This window comes from Emydura macquarii, unplaced genomic scaffold, assembly GCF_026122565.2.
Source record: "Emydura macquarii macquarii isolate MOO-44397 ecotype Brisbane River unplaced genomic scaffold, CSIRO-AGI_Emac_v2 contig_2768, whole genome shotgun sequence".
Lineage (NCBI taxonomy): Eukaryota > Metazoa > Chordata > Testudines > Chelidae > Emydura > Emydura macquarii.
The window spans coordinates 9364265-9379306 of NW_027132905.1; the positions used below are offsets into that span (position 1 = coordinate 9364265).

A 15042-nucleotide genomic window follows, 5' to 3' on the forward strand; every position below is an offset into this window, starting at 1 on the left:
TGGGATATATGGGGTGTGCTATGTAGTAGCCTGTGCTACTGCTTCCTGTATTCTACCCGTGATGTGGATAAATGGGGTACTGCAGTGTGATGCTATAAGGGACATCCTTTGCCAGCACTAGTCACTTCTCTTTAAAAAATGAGGTGGCTGGTCTGTGCCTTTTGGTTTTTTTAAAGGGAAGCTGGGCCTCTGTCCTTTTCTGTTTTTCTTTTCCCCTTGATATGTTCAGAAATGGGTACAGCTCCAATTAGCTGACCCAAGGCCGGGGGTGGCTGAATCAGGCCTTCATGCATGGAAAAGCAGCTTGTTTATCACCAATGTACTTCAGCTGCTTGCAGTCTCTGTCATTCACACACACACTTGGCTACATGCAATTACTTTAAAACGGGTGGCCGACCCGCGGCTCTTTGGTCATACAAATGCAGCTTGCGGCCTGGCTCTTTGCGCTCTTTTGAAATTGACAAGCTTTTACTTGAGGGATCAACTGCAATTTTCAGGGGAGGGTAAGATGAGGGGAAGCTGAAAAGGCAAATGTGGCTCTTTGCGGCTCTTCATCTCTGACTGGTTGGCCCTTGCTTTAAAAGCACTGTTGTCTACAAGTGGGGAAGAAACGCAGGAATCCTCTTAAAAATACTAAGAAATAAGGGTGCTTATGATTACAATTTTATAGGATTATAACCTCCAGTGGCCCCTTTCAAATGGCCAATCTGGCACACATCTTTATTTATAAAGCTATAAACATATTTTGAACATAAAAGCCAAAAAATACAAAGTCAGTGAAGTAAAAAAAATTACAGTATATGGTGGATAGTTATTGGACAAATGAAAGTACAGCTGCAAAACACTTTTTGGCGCTACCTACGTACAGTGGTTTTACTTAATAAAGTGGTATTTCTGCGACTTCTACATTCAAACAAATCAAATGGGTAATTAAAAAAAATTGAAACTAAAAAGTTGCTGCAGTAAAATTTAAGGGCAAGGTTTTCCTATTTTTTTTAAAAAAGTAAAACTTCCTCTAGCATTTCTAAACAATTTTTATATATATATATTTTTGGTATTTAAAAAGATTAAGTTGTCTGTTGTGGTTTCTGTTATAACAGTCCTAGGGCCTGTTAGAAAAGGTGATCTCATTTGCCCAATATTTTTCTTTGGAATGGGTGGCTTACAGGTCTCTTTTTTTACGTTTCAAAAAAAAATAAATGGTCAAATTCTGCTCTGTTACACACACCAGCGTAAAATGGAGCCACAGCCCTCCATCTAGCAGTCTTAATGAATTTAGCCTTGAATCTGAGCGCAGAAAAGGGGGATCAGCACCTAAACTAGTACAACCGAAGCAGTGCAAATTACATTTTGCATAAAGTCAGAACAAAGCTAGGGCTTGTGGGCCACATTTAACAGCAGTTTACATCAGTCAGAAAATGGGTGTAAGCTGCAAAGAGATGTAATGATCCTAGTTTCATGGGTGGGCAAACATAACTTGCACACGTAGGAGCGGAAGAAGAATGGGGACATGGCTAACCCGAGTGCCACTGAGCAGATCCTGCGGTAGTGGGAAATGAAAAACACCTAAGAGTAGACTATATCAGGCATCCATTCCCTCTTTGGTGCATCCCGGTACCATGCCACACACTGCCATGCACTCCTAGAGGCCCTATTGTCATTAGATTAAGTGGGTGCAACTTCCACTGAATGCTGAAGTCAGCGGTAGCTGTGTCTATTTACTCCAGCACTGAGTTTGGGGCTTGGTTAAGTGGTGCTACTTACACACTGCAGGAGTTTCCTCCATATCATCCTGTGGTGGTAGCTAGCTACATCTGTTTACAACCTCCTCTGATGTCTACTGTGGGGGCAGGTTATTTGTTTTGCACAACCACAGAATCTGAAGCAGTTGCACGTTTTACTTGTCACACCCCATGTTTTGACTAACTTATACCCAATCTCTAACCTACACTACAGCTGATGGCATCCTGTGGTTTTAATACTACTGGTCACGTCCATAGCACCTTAAATCTGAAAATCTGAGCACTCATTTTACAGAGGGGGAAACTGAGGCACAGAGCGGTTAAGAGTCTTGCCTGCGGTAATAGAAAGTCAGCTGCAAATGGAATTAAGCTCAGCTTTAAGCACTTGACCATGCTGTCTTCCAAACTGGTTGGAAATCAACCAGATGCTACCAGTTCAAATACTGATCCAGTGCTACGTAATTAACCCTTTGGTGACTGTCAGTACATGCTTGTAAATATACGTGTGGCAGTTCAGATAATGCCAGTGGGCTAAGGGTTAACTAGGCTCTTTTGCATTTGTGCATGTAACTGCCATTGGTGCTAAGGGAGGCTACATTTGCACACAGAGGGGAGAATAATAAAGCAACAGCATCTTTTTTTTTTTTTTTTTTTTTTTCCCCCTTTCCAGAAAACCTGCAGCAATTTGAAGCAAGAGGAACTAAATGGGGGGGGACCCAATAACTATAGTGCTCTACAGTATAAGCATCTTTCTAATTTTCAGGCTGCCATAGAAACCTAGTAAAAAGTATGTTTATTCCAATGTAAAAAAAGTTTGTGTTGCCTAAAGAAAAAAAATACAAAAATAGGTTGTACATTATAAAGGTCCTTTGAAATTTCTTGCACTACTACAATAATATTAATAATACTTTGTTAGTTTGTGTTCAGTATTCCAAATCTTATAAAATAGAAAAAAATAGACACCCCCCCCTCCCAATGTTTTAATGGTACTTTTCAGTCTAGAATATGTTTTTGTAAGCAGGCAAAAAACCCACAGGGCTATGGCTTCTGATCTTAGGTACAATGGAGTAAATCCAGAGTAATGCCAGTTACTTTGGTGGAGTAACTCTAGATTTACATCAGTGGGCAGAGATCAGAAGCTGAGCGCTAACATTTTTGTTTACCAGACTCAAAATATAAATAAACTATCAGAAATCTTGAAAACACTTCCAAGATGGAGAGACTGTGTTTGACAGCCATTAGCTGGGACAGGGAGAGAGGAAATCTTTTGTATTATAAAATGTACACTGTGACTAGACAGTAAAAGCTGTACACCAGATTGTCACTTATAACCACATTTAGCGCTTGATCCTGCCCAGCACAGGTGCAGCGTGACAGCCAAGGCAAATGGTGATGGACAGGATGAAGAGCATGGGGATACCAAACCCTGCAGCAGGGACTCTGTAGTCTGCTTCAAAATTAGGCCTAGCTCCAAGGAGTGAAAGACCGAAGAGGGAAGTGTGGAGCTAACCACCTCATTTAGCATGATGAGTCTCATCCACTGTCTACCCCACCCCAAGTTTGTGAGAGTAGGGCAGTGAGTGCACAGGGGTCTGCACGTTACAGCTGCTCAGTGCAGAGGGCCATGCTCTGACCTTGCACATAGCCTCTACTTACACGTGGGCGGATTCCTAATGATCTCATGTACCCTGCTGCAGCTATTGTGCTAGGACTTGTGGGATCAAGGCCCTAATGGCAAATGGGATCTACTTTGAGCCTTTATTGAAGGCATCTGACTCTCCAGTGTTTACAGTGAACAACCCGTGCAGCAAGGAGGACTCTGCACCTCACTGATACAGTACGTTACTATAGTAGCTCAGCTCCATAACAATGAAACATGGGCTAAATAGACCTTCAAGCAACCAGTCCAAGCTTCCTTTTCTGCCTGGAGTGCTCTCACTGTTTGGCTGTCATTTTGTATGCTAAGAGAACTGACATGTCGGCAAAGCCCTGTTACCTGTAAACAGAATTTTCCTGTCCTCAAACAAGAAGTTTAATAATGTTCACCTCAGTTGCCTAGATTTCACTTTTTCTTATAAGCCAGCCAGAGCGAATTCTAGCTTCCTAACACTTAGTTCTCAGACATACGGGATTTTAAAAAAAATGCTGCAGTATCAGCTTTTCTAGCTCCATGGTGTAATAGCTACAAGAGATCTGTGACTGACTACAATTCAAAGCTGGTTGGGATGCAAGAAACAAAAACCAATGCTTAAGATTTATAGCACCTACCATCTACTGCAACAAGCCAGGGGGTTATCTTTTGCTTTCAGCTACTTGCGTAGATGATGTAGTAAAAGGAAGCTCAGGGTGGGGATGAAAGATTCATTTACTGATTGGCATTTTTAATTTTGGCAAGTCCTCATTTCAACCTTTTTTATGGAGTGAGACACCATTTTTCTATCTTTGTTCCAGATTAAAACTTTGAATATTCCAGGCTCGTTGAATCATTTTGGGGATCAGGACACAACCGCCACGTGACTTTGAAAACACAGTTTTAACAGCATGATGGGTAATTTGGATGAGCCACCAGTCTATTTCAATGGGCAGCAAAACCACATGGTAAAAGCAAAGTGCCCAACGCATTAGTAAATGTTGACTTGTAAAGTGTGGCACTATGTTCCTGTTGATGGCATGCTGTACTCTGAGGAGTTGCTGGACGCTAGTGACACGTGTGGCGTGGGGGAGCACCGCGTGGTCAGTCCAGAGGAGCGTGGCGCGCTTTTGACATGAATAGAGATGGGGAAAGGATTGCTTTGTTCTTTGTGTGCGAAATCAGCAGGTGTAGCAAGCTTGTCTGAAGTAAAAGCAGAGGATATGCATTGGAGTGTATCCAGAGGAGAGGGAGGGGAGTCTATAGCACTTCCATCGGAAGAAACTGGGCTGGTACAGCGTCCTTCTCCTTGTAAGTACCGAATGCACTTCTTTTTCCTCCTAAGAACAGTGAAGAGAGTTATCTGTAAATAAAGGGTGAATTTACAGTGTCATATATTTAAAATGAAAACAGTACAGAATTCACTGTGAAGAGAGGACACACAGCAGAAATGAGTGCTCAAGACAAAATATCAAATTACCAAAAGAAATAGCCTCTCTCTGCCTGGCCTATAACTATTGCTTTCTGCTACTCTTTGGTAGTTAACTGTAACTGGGCTGTCCAACTTTGTAAAGTATTTGGAGATATCCTTTGGATGACAGACAGTGTGCAGAACAAAAGTGGAGCACTAAATTTTGCTCTCCGCTGCACTGGTGTAAAATCCAGAATAACTTCATGAAGTCAATACAAACCGGCATAACTCAGAATAGAATTGGGGCCTGTATTCTCTTTGATTACATTCAATCTCCAATCCTTCTCGCTAGGTGGCAGCATAACATCAGCATTCAACCATATTTTAGGCTGATGAATAAAGACGCACAAGACCTATCAAATGAAGTCCATCCGTTTTCATGATAAGAGAATCATTTTATAGGTCTTTTATACAGATCAATAATCTTAATGAGTTTAACCATTTTGAGATCTAATAAGAATGGACAATTAGACTAATCCAGAATGAGTCAGGAAATAAGGCTTCAGATGACACCATTATTCTCAACAATATCTCTAATGTGTATCCATAGCTCAAAAAACCAATCAAGTACAGCATATGACAAGTGCTAAATATTTAAAGCTACTAAAATGTAACTCTCTTCCAGGGTTAATCACTTCCTTATGCATAGCCCTTCTAATGGCAAAGCTGCTCCGTTTTCAGAAGGTGCCTTTTGCTCACCATTTGAGTTGTGTGCTGTATTGCTGATCTAATGGGTGCAAGGCCAAATTCAGACCTGATGTAAATGGGTTGAAATCCCACAATGCTCAGTGCAACTGCACCCACTTACATCAGGTCTGAATTTGACCCATAGCTAGGACCTTTCTATACCTGGGACTAGTTCCAATTCAGATGTCAGTCACCAGCAACAAGTATGGCTGCAACAGCACAAACCTCTTGCAGAATCAGGGAATGCTGTGATTGGCACTGATTGACCTTACCTCTGCTTGACACTGGGGTGAGCAGAGCAGGTGCAGATTGTGGCTTTCCTTGTCTCTCCAGAGCATTGGCACCCTTGTTGACTTCCTACAAATGAGCCCCAAAACAAAGCCTAGATTTGTGGAATTTGCGCAAAGGCTCACGGTCAGCATGAACTGACATGTAAAGTTCAATGTGAGCATGGGAACCCTCCATCGCTTCAAACAAAGGGGTGTGTGTGTGTGTGTGTGTGTGTGTGTGTGTGTGTGTGAGAGAGAGAGTGAGAGTGAGGGACATACCTTATGGATTAATCTGGAGAAAGGGGCTGATTTTATCCTCTGTGTCTATCCCAGGAGGAATACAGGAACTAGCCAATAATGTACTGAAAGAACTAAGTCTAAGAACCACTTACTTTTTGCCTGTGTGGACCAAAGTCACTTCTGGGAGATGGGCAGTAAAATGATAACTGACACACAGCAACCCATACTGCTATATTTAAGTGTTCAACAATGCTGCATTTGTATGAGAAAGCGGGCACTGGCTATGGCTGGGAAAGTCACAACCACTACAGAAGTGTGTCACTCTGCAAGGGGAAGCCAACATGAAGCAGCAGCAGGGGCAGATCCCTGCAGTTAAGCCGACACTCAGCCTTGGTAATGTGAGATTGAACAGGGGGCACAGAAAGGGCTGTAGTTATCTGGCTCAAACAGCAGGTCCTTAAATGCAGGCCCCAGTGCTGGGTTGTAAACCCCACACTGATACTAAGAGGATCAGCAGGGGTCTGAAAGTCAATGCACCTGCAGGCACTTGCAGAAGTGTCAAGTAGGTAAATTAGCAGGTCCACCTGGAAGTGAATCAAGTTTCCTTAAAAGGCTTGAGAGGGCTCAGCTGGAGGAGCCCCTGCTTCCTGAGCATGGGCTGATGGCAGGAGAGAGAATTGGGAAAAGCAATAAAGGGGGTGTTAGTTGCTATAGTGGGTCTCAAAACAGGGACAAAGCTCTAGGGAGATAGGCCTTGGGTGCTGGTGTGCAGCTGAGGTGTAGAGTGCTACAGAAGGCTTGTGAAGAACTCAAGTTTAAGCCCAGGAAGGACCGAAGTGGTTTAAGGTTGGGGATTTGGAGAATTCCAGGTGAATCCTGCAAGCGAGGCCCTGGAAGAGGGGACTGTAGCTACATGGGGAGCCTAGGAAGGGGCTGTGGCAGGGTAGGCCTGTGTACTGGCTGAGGGAGGAAGTAGGGGGCTTGAATAGACAGACCTTGGTTGCTTATGAGAGGATCCCTGGGTAGGAGCCCAGAGAAGCTGGAGGGCCTGGATTCCCTTACTGGCTATCAGGAAAGGTGATGCAAAGACTTTAGCAATCAGGAGTAGAACTAGGACTAGCCAGTTGGGACTTGGGTCAAAGACTTGGCTTGTGGATGCAGGACTGTTGTTTGTTGGATTTTTGGTTTCCCTGAGCAAGGGGAAAGACTTTAATGTGACCTGGGGCTGAGTCACCAGAAGAAGCACATCACCGCAGAGTTGAAGTGGCTGTCGGCAAGGGGTGTCAAATGAGAGCCTGCTATGCCACAACGAACCACAAGGTGTTCCAGGGGTGAGTCCTCTTCTAAGCTCCCTTATTCTCATCCTTTCCAGTCCTGTAAGTACGTTGAAATATTGGTTTTACAGATTGGTAGGAAATGAATGACTAATGAGGGCATTTGGACAGTCTAACATGCAGTGTTCTGGCACTTGGACCACACTAAGGCGAGATCTAGCTGGACTACATAAGCTAAGCAGGTACTTGGCCTGAATGCTGGGGAAAGTGAAATGAAGCTGGTGATTCAAAGGGAAAAAGCATCACCTGCTGAATCCAGACTGAACCAATGCCTAGCCATGGTACTGAGGTTACGGCCGCTGGTGCTTTCAGATCAGATGTAATGCTTTCAGATCTCTCCTGGCTTTCTCTCAAGAGTATGGGGGTTAACCCCAGCAACAAAACCATCTGGGGAGTTCTGCCTAAATCATTCCTGGTGGTGGTTTCAGTTGGACATAGATTCCTTCACTTTCTTTTCTAAGTTGCTGAGTAGTGTTAGTGTGGGCTGTGTTTTATCCCAGAGGTGGCTACACTTCAAGTGCTGGACAAAATTATTTCTCTCTCTACATGTATCTTAAACAATCAGCTGGTAAGACCTGAAACATGTGTTAATATTTGTTGGTAAATCTGAGATCACTTTTACTATGGCCTGACAACCTGGTGTAGCTATTTCTGAGAATCTGACAATGACAGCATGTTGGGAACATCCCTGCTCAGTGGAGGAGGGGCTGAACTCTTCTACAGCTATAGTTTGAAGTCGAAACAAAGGCACAAAGAAAAATATGTTGGGAACAATGTAGTAATTAGGGAAACAGGTAAAGATAACAACGGGGAAACTACGGGGAAAAAGGTGGTGGTTTCCCCAGAGGGATCTAAAAGAGCCCAACACTTTCAAAAACTGCTGTTTCCAATTAGGCACCCACATCAGTAGGTAGATCCCTTCACAACAGCTCCTTTTAGAAGAGCTGAGCGCCTACAGCTCCCATTAACTTTAGTGGGACCTGCAGGGGCCCCGCATCTTTGAAAATCAGGCCCCTCTTCATTTAGCTGTCAAGTACAAGTCACCCCTCTCGCTACTTTGGCCTTGGAGAGCAACATCCCTATCGCACAAGGGGCAGCACCAGTGCTAGCAGAGGTAACCTCCACAGAAGGCAATGATCTGCAGGGCCCTGTGCAAAGCTTTCCCTGTGGTTGTGGCCTCTGCTGGGCTGTTGTGAGAGCTCCCCACTGCCCTGCAGGAATGTGCTCAAGCCCCAGGAGATGAGATGCGTCTTGGATGGCAAGAAGCCTTCAGGCTGGAAAGCAGGTGTTCCTGCTCTTAGGTAAGGCAAAAGAAAGGGGAGGGGGGTGTTACCTCCTTTTGACATGTTAGGTCAATGGAAAAGCTCCTCCCAGCCAGTGGTGCCAAAGTAAACCACGACTTCAAACTAAAAACCCTCTGAGCATTAGGGACTTGCAAATTAGGGGTAGGGAGTTCATGTCCCCCCATTCTAGCTGCAGTGCCACCCACTTGGGTTCTGCCTGATCTCCTCTCTTAGCTTGTCCCCTAAACAGGGACAGCCTTAGACATAGCAAATGGCCACCCAGGGGTCATGGAAGAATAGCTCTGTCCCCAGTGCCATTCTGAATGGCTTCCTACAGCTGCCCACCTGGCTTCCCCTAAAAGGGATCCTCAATCCTGCCTACGCCTCCACAGTGTTTCTGGATCCCAAATTCTTTGCACTGGCTGTGCAGCGCCTCCATTAGGGCACAATCACAGAGGACTCTGAGGCGTAGCTAACGCTGCCCAGAGCTGAGCAACCTTTTGGAGGAGAAAAACTGCACGAGTAGGGGACTGGGTGGTTGGCCAGAAGGGAGAGGTCAGAGGGTGCCAAATCCCTTAAGTCTGGGATGCTAATGAATCTAGGGCCAGCATTGTCCCTGGGGAGATGCCTGGGAAAGGAGGAAAGTCAGCAGAGTCAGGCATACATGGTGTTGTCTGGCCTGTCAGTCTCTGGAGGGTAGAACTCTCTCTATACTGGTGTGTGTGCCACTTGCAGCTATTAGCTTAATAAGCCAAGGAAAAGATGGCAGCTGTCATGACCACTCCATTGCTCACACTTCAACCAATGTATCTTCTGGGTGAGACAAGCTTACCCTGAATGGTCCCTACAAGAAGCTCTGCTACTGGTGAGGAATGTGATGGAGATGGTATAGGGAGATGTGTGTGAATACCAAACCCTTGACTCAAAAGAGTTCTATGCCTTTCGTCAATGGAATGATAAATAGAGCTGGTCGGAGGTTGGGAAAAATCCATTCTCCAAGACAATGGAAAAATGGTCAAATTCCCATAAAATATGCACTAAAATACTCCGCTGGTTCTAGTGAGAGCCCCACATCACCATGGTCTCCTGGACCAGATGGCTTTGTGGGACAAACTGTAACCACTTTGAAAAGCAAACTTTCACACAGATCCAGGTAGAAGAGAAGGGCTGGCCTGGGCCATGCTGTCCACCCCGCACATCACTGCAGAAGAGTATCTCCGGGGTCCCTATACATTCACATACTAGGAGGATGGATACTTCAAAAGCGCATGTACTAATAATCCTCTTCTCTCTAATGTTACTTGGCAGTGAGTCATTGACAGGTTGCTCCATTGTTCAATCTATTTGAAAATGCTAAGATTTAACTTGCATCTAGTTAATCCCTTCTGCGTATAGTTAAACCTGGGTATTCTCCGTGTTATAGCAACTTTAGTCCAAGCGTTCTTATCACATTGCCCCTGGTTCATCTGGTCTCCAGGATTTCTATATTCAGATCTCTAATTTCTCTTCAAACAGTAGGACATAGGTAATATAACAGGTTTATAAAATAACACTGGATCTTCTCCAGTTTCCTCTCTATTTAAAACGCAGCCCTCCAGATGTGGTCTCATGTGTCCTGAGGGCAACAACTCTCTCTCCTTGAAGATACTGGTGATTTGAGTTTAGACTCCCAGTTGAGAGGATTGAAAAGAAATTTCTCCTACCGCCTGTAGACAATCCAGTTCAACCCCCTGCTTAGATGTCCCATTTCAGAAGCACAGATAAAATACAATACTCCAGTGCAGGCACACATCTGTCTCTGAGCTTGTTACTGAAAAATGCCATTTTTTGTTAGAACATGTATGAACTAACATGGTATTAAACATTGCTGTGCCCTCACTGCCACCAAGCACCACTGTACTGAAGTGTCAGTGTTGTGGTTAACTGTAGGGTGAACCTGCTGGCATGCTATTAAACATGACAGTCCTCGTGTAAACTGAATGTTCATCACTGGTGTTCATCACTGGTGTTCTAACAGGACATAATTTCCCACTGTAGTCAAGCCCTTGGCGAACTAGTTTCCTCTGGGCATCTCAGGCGTTTGGTAGTATGCCACAGAGGTGGCAGGAAGAAAACTTTCACTAATATACTCAATCAAAAAAATCTGTTGGTGGGGAGGTTAATGAATTGAATTAATCTGTCTTTAAACTGTACAATTATAAACAATAAGCAGACCTGTATCACGTAGGATTCATGAACCCTCTAGAGGCCTAAAACTTACTTGTATGCTATGCAATTTAAAAGATAAATGGACACATTAAAAATACACCTGATGATGCAAGCAGTAGGGACTTCGATGGCTTGCTTAGAATAGGTTCACTAGCTATATAAATTCCACTGTGTTTCCCCTAAACGCTGGGGATGGAGAAGGAATCTATAATAGAACCAAATTTTCCCCTTAGGATTTACAGAAACCTGGAAAAATGATCCTTGCAGAGCCAGAGGAAGACACTCCCTCTGAGGGGACAATGTATTTTAATCCATTAAATCTCCCCATTTTGCAATGGATATTCTCTGGAGGATTCTGTCAGAGGCTGTGACGAGTGAGCACACACTTCTGAAGCTCTCAAGTTGGCTGCTATTCATGAGTACAAGGAATTGCAGAACAGCGGCTATTCTACAGTACTGGAGATGCCAGGGTAAAAAAAATGAGCATGCTAAGGTCTTAGGAGCCCACCAGCAACGCGTGTTAGTTGGTAAGCAACATTAGGCAAAGCAAAGTGTTAGCGCTGCAGCCTAATTAAGAGATCCCAAAAAACTTAAGCGTAAAGATACAAAGACTGCCCAGTGACCTAGTAATTGTGCTCTTCACTGCTGTATGGGAGACCCAGCTTCAACACCGTGGCCTGGCCTGGCAATTCCCTGACTGGCATTGCTGCTATGAAAGGCCTACGTCACAAAAGGCTCTGACCAATTTCAGGTGCAGCATTCAGAGCTACCAAGGGCGTCCCAGTCTTCCAAGCTCAGAAAGAGGTTGGTTGTGGTGGCATCATGAGTGTGTGTTGTATGTAAAAAATGGAAATGGGGCATTTTCAGGGCTATACAAAGACGTGAAGAATTCCACAGGGGAAAGATCAAATAATGGACAGGGAGCTATCTTGTGTAGAAAGAGAATACAAGGGGTTAACTAATAATCTGTATGACCGGTGATAGACTGGTTTACTTGCCAGCAAAACAGCACAACTTGCATCAGGACACTAAAAATGGTGTCTGAAGGACAGCCAGCATCTGACACCTTAGTTCAATCACAAATGACTTTTTAGCCACAACCTGAGAGCTGCAATTTCCAGCCAGGAATGTACCAGCATCACAGATTGATTAGCCAACATCAAGGCCCCTCATAGCTGCACGTTCCTTCAAGGATTCAGGTGATTTGCTTTTTAATATAATGCAAATAACTCTGTGCAAGACATAAGCCAAAGATGCTACTATAATACCCTGTGGCTGAGCAGATTGTATTGAGATCTGTACACACCTCCCCTCTGCTCAGGCTGTGTTTACTCCTTACATGGCTGTCCAGAAATAGGTCAGGGGCCTCTCATTCCTGGGACTGCTAAATGACATTCTGACCCAGGTAATACCTTGGCAAGTGTATTTCTTCATTCTAGTCCTACATTCATCCCTTGGAAGCTTGAGTTGGTGGAGTCCTCGCAGAATGTCTCATTGCTTGGGGCACTACCTGGTCTAGTGGCAGTATGCTACAGTGCTACTGAAAGGGAGCAGACCCTAGGTCCTTTACTTCTTGGACTAGAAATGTACATATAATCCCAAATATAAATGGGGAAAGGGGGCACTTGGGGTACCCTCTAGAGGTCCTAAAAGTGGTGGTCAGTGGGGGGGGGGGGGGAGCAGGGGTCCCCACATCAGATCTCTCCTTGGAAATAGTAAGAGGTGGAAAAATAAGCATTTGTTTTCTTCCATGCCACACGTGTACCAGTGCAGGGCCCTCCTACCCTGTAGATAGACTCTTAAGAACAGTGAAATATAAATCTTAATAAAACATGTAAAATATTACATAAACTTTGCCAACCTGGTATAAGAAAAACAGGTTGAATTGTAGGTCTAGCAACTTTGACAACATACATCCCTTTAACTCTCTTCTCTTAGAAACTGAAAGAAGTTGGGTGGAACCTGCAGTAATACCAGCCCATAGCAATGATACCCCGGGGAAAATTTCCTCAGTTTGGAAGATCAATCTTTAGCAAGGCCGGTAGTTTGTTAGGAGCCAAAGGCACTATAGAAACATGCACGAAAAATAAAACCACACACAGGGGAGAAAAACAATGCATTCAGGAAAAGGTACTAAAAGCAGAGTAGAGAGTTTCTGATACACACCTGCATGGGCCGCACCAGTCCGTTTGTTGGTTGAGGCCAAAGCGAGCTCTGCATTTCTTAGGAGAGGCGGGATCTGAACACAGAAGCATGCGTGGCGGAGAATGGGCAAGACAGAGGCACAAAGAGGAGAAGCAGGAGGAAGAAGAAAAGATGCAACATCATTTCAGCCACTTAAGACAAAGCTAACAGACTAAAATCCAATTCTTCAGCAATGGAACTATTCAGACACCAACTCTCCTGTAAAAAAGGGATTGTTAGGCAAGTAAGAGAGGTCACACCCAGTGAGGGGGAGAAGAGAGGTGTCTGGGAAATGGCCTCAAGTTACAGATCCTGTAGACTTTGTTCCCTAGCTCAACCACTTCTCCACGAAGCCGAAGCCGAAGCCAAGCAGTCAAAATTCAATTACAGGAAATGTAGGAATTGATCAGAAAATTCATTGCTTCTTATGCAATGTCAAATTTCTTAGTTTTGAAATGCTGCCAAATCAGCCACCCACCCATTGCCTCCTGTATTGAAATCCTTACTTGCTCCCTGGTTCAATGGCCTGCCAAAGAACTGAGTCCTCATATCTATACATAGAAACAGAAGAGGAAAATGTTGCAGAAGCAGCTTGAAAACAAACAGCACCAGTGAGACCATATGGGGCAGTTCCATTCTGCTTCCCTAGATTTCTCCATCGTCCTACTGGACAAGCTACTCCTCTGCATGTATTGTCCTAAAGTCCTGTGTCGTGTTGCTGTGTGACCATCGGGGCTGATGAGGGGAGTGGCCTATTTTCATTTAAATACAGTGAACTTTCTGCACTGGTCAATGAGATCTGAGCAGCACCTTTGTGTCAATGTCACTTACCCACTTTCAGATATCCCCGACTTCTGCTATATGCTGTCCATCAACAGCTGTCTTCCAGCCCAAAGGGGACTGCATTTCAGGGGTGGGCAAAATTATTTTTATAACCCATTGTACATAAAATCTTAACTTCTGTTATCAATCTAGGCAATAACTGGGATTAAAAGCCGACTGACTAGAAGAAATGTGCAGTTTAGCGACACACAAAGCAGGTGCCTTGGCATTTTCTCTTGATGCGATATAACAAAGGTCCATGAGTACAGATAAGTTAGAAATGCTTCCAAATCGATGCTGTGAATAACTTTTGGATGGTGTGAGTGTATGTACACATCTAGCTACACAGCGAAACTTGCACTGGGGACCATCTCCAACAAAGACTACTCTGTAGTAAGCAACCACATTAAAGTACCCCATGGTTAACAGTGCAATTTTGTCTGACCTTTAGGCTACTTCTACTATGAAAAGATTTGTGATGTGGTCTCGTGGGTGATCTTTAAAGAGGTTTCATAGCTCTTAGATACACAATATCGCTGCATCTAACAAATAAAGGCATCACTTTTGACTGCAGGATATTGGTAATTCCTGCCACCCAGAACCTGGTGGAGCATTTCCCCTGACTAATTCTGTGGCAGAACAAACGATGGGTGGCTTCTATTAAAAGTGATTTATTAGCCACAATCTAGTTTGACTGCAGTGTTGTAGCAGTGTTGGTCACAGGATATTAGCGAGATTATTTCTCTTATTGGACCAGCTTCCGTTGGTTAGAGAGACAAGCTTTGAAGCTCCACAGAGCTCTTCTTCAGGTCTGGAATAGAGTTTGCATAGTTTTCGTGAACCCCACCCATGTTCTAATCCACACGTGTTTTAGGAACAAGATGGTTATAGAAATATGCCATATTTCTTAGCTTTAGAAAGCTGAAAGAATGAGCTAAAACATGGATGCAAAATACAACTGCTGTCCGATCGGCTCATCTACACCTACTGAAAAGCTACCGAATAACATGCTGAACTCTGTACCCAATTAGTTTACCTGAACTGGAGTCTTGCTGCTTTTCTCTTGCTCGCCTTTTCTTTTTTCCCTAGGATGTAGGAGGAAAATAACGTTAGTTTCTCCTCTCAGAGGACTAATGCAGATTGCTCAGTATTATGAATACAACAATTGCAAG

General features: G+C 44.1%; 1 protein-coding gene across 1 annotated transcript in view; it reads right to left on the minus strand.

Annotated features, from left to right (window-relative positions):
• Window positions 1–3021: 3021 nt before the first annotated feature.
• The window catches only part of TCF7 (transcription factor 7), a 105572-nt gene continuing 93551 nt past the window's right edge, over window positions 3022–15042 (minus strand). Inside the window, exons 9-11 of the mRNA XM_067566520.1 lie at window positions 14907–14955; window positions 13031–13103; window positions 3022–4712 (exon numbers count right to left, since the gene is read on the minus strand). Of these exons, the coding sequence (XP_067422621.1) occupies window positions 4394–4712; window positions 13031–13103; window positions 14907–14955 (441 nt within the window). The 3' untranslated portion in view covers window positions 3022–4393. The remainder of the gene's footprint in view (window positions 4713–13030; window positions 13104–14906; window positions 14956–15042) is intronic.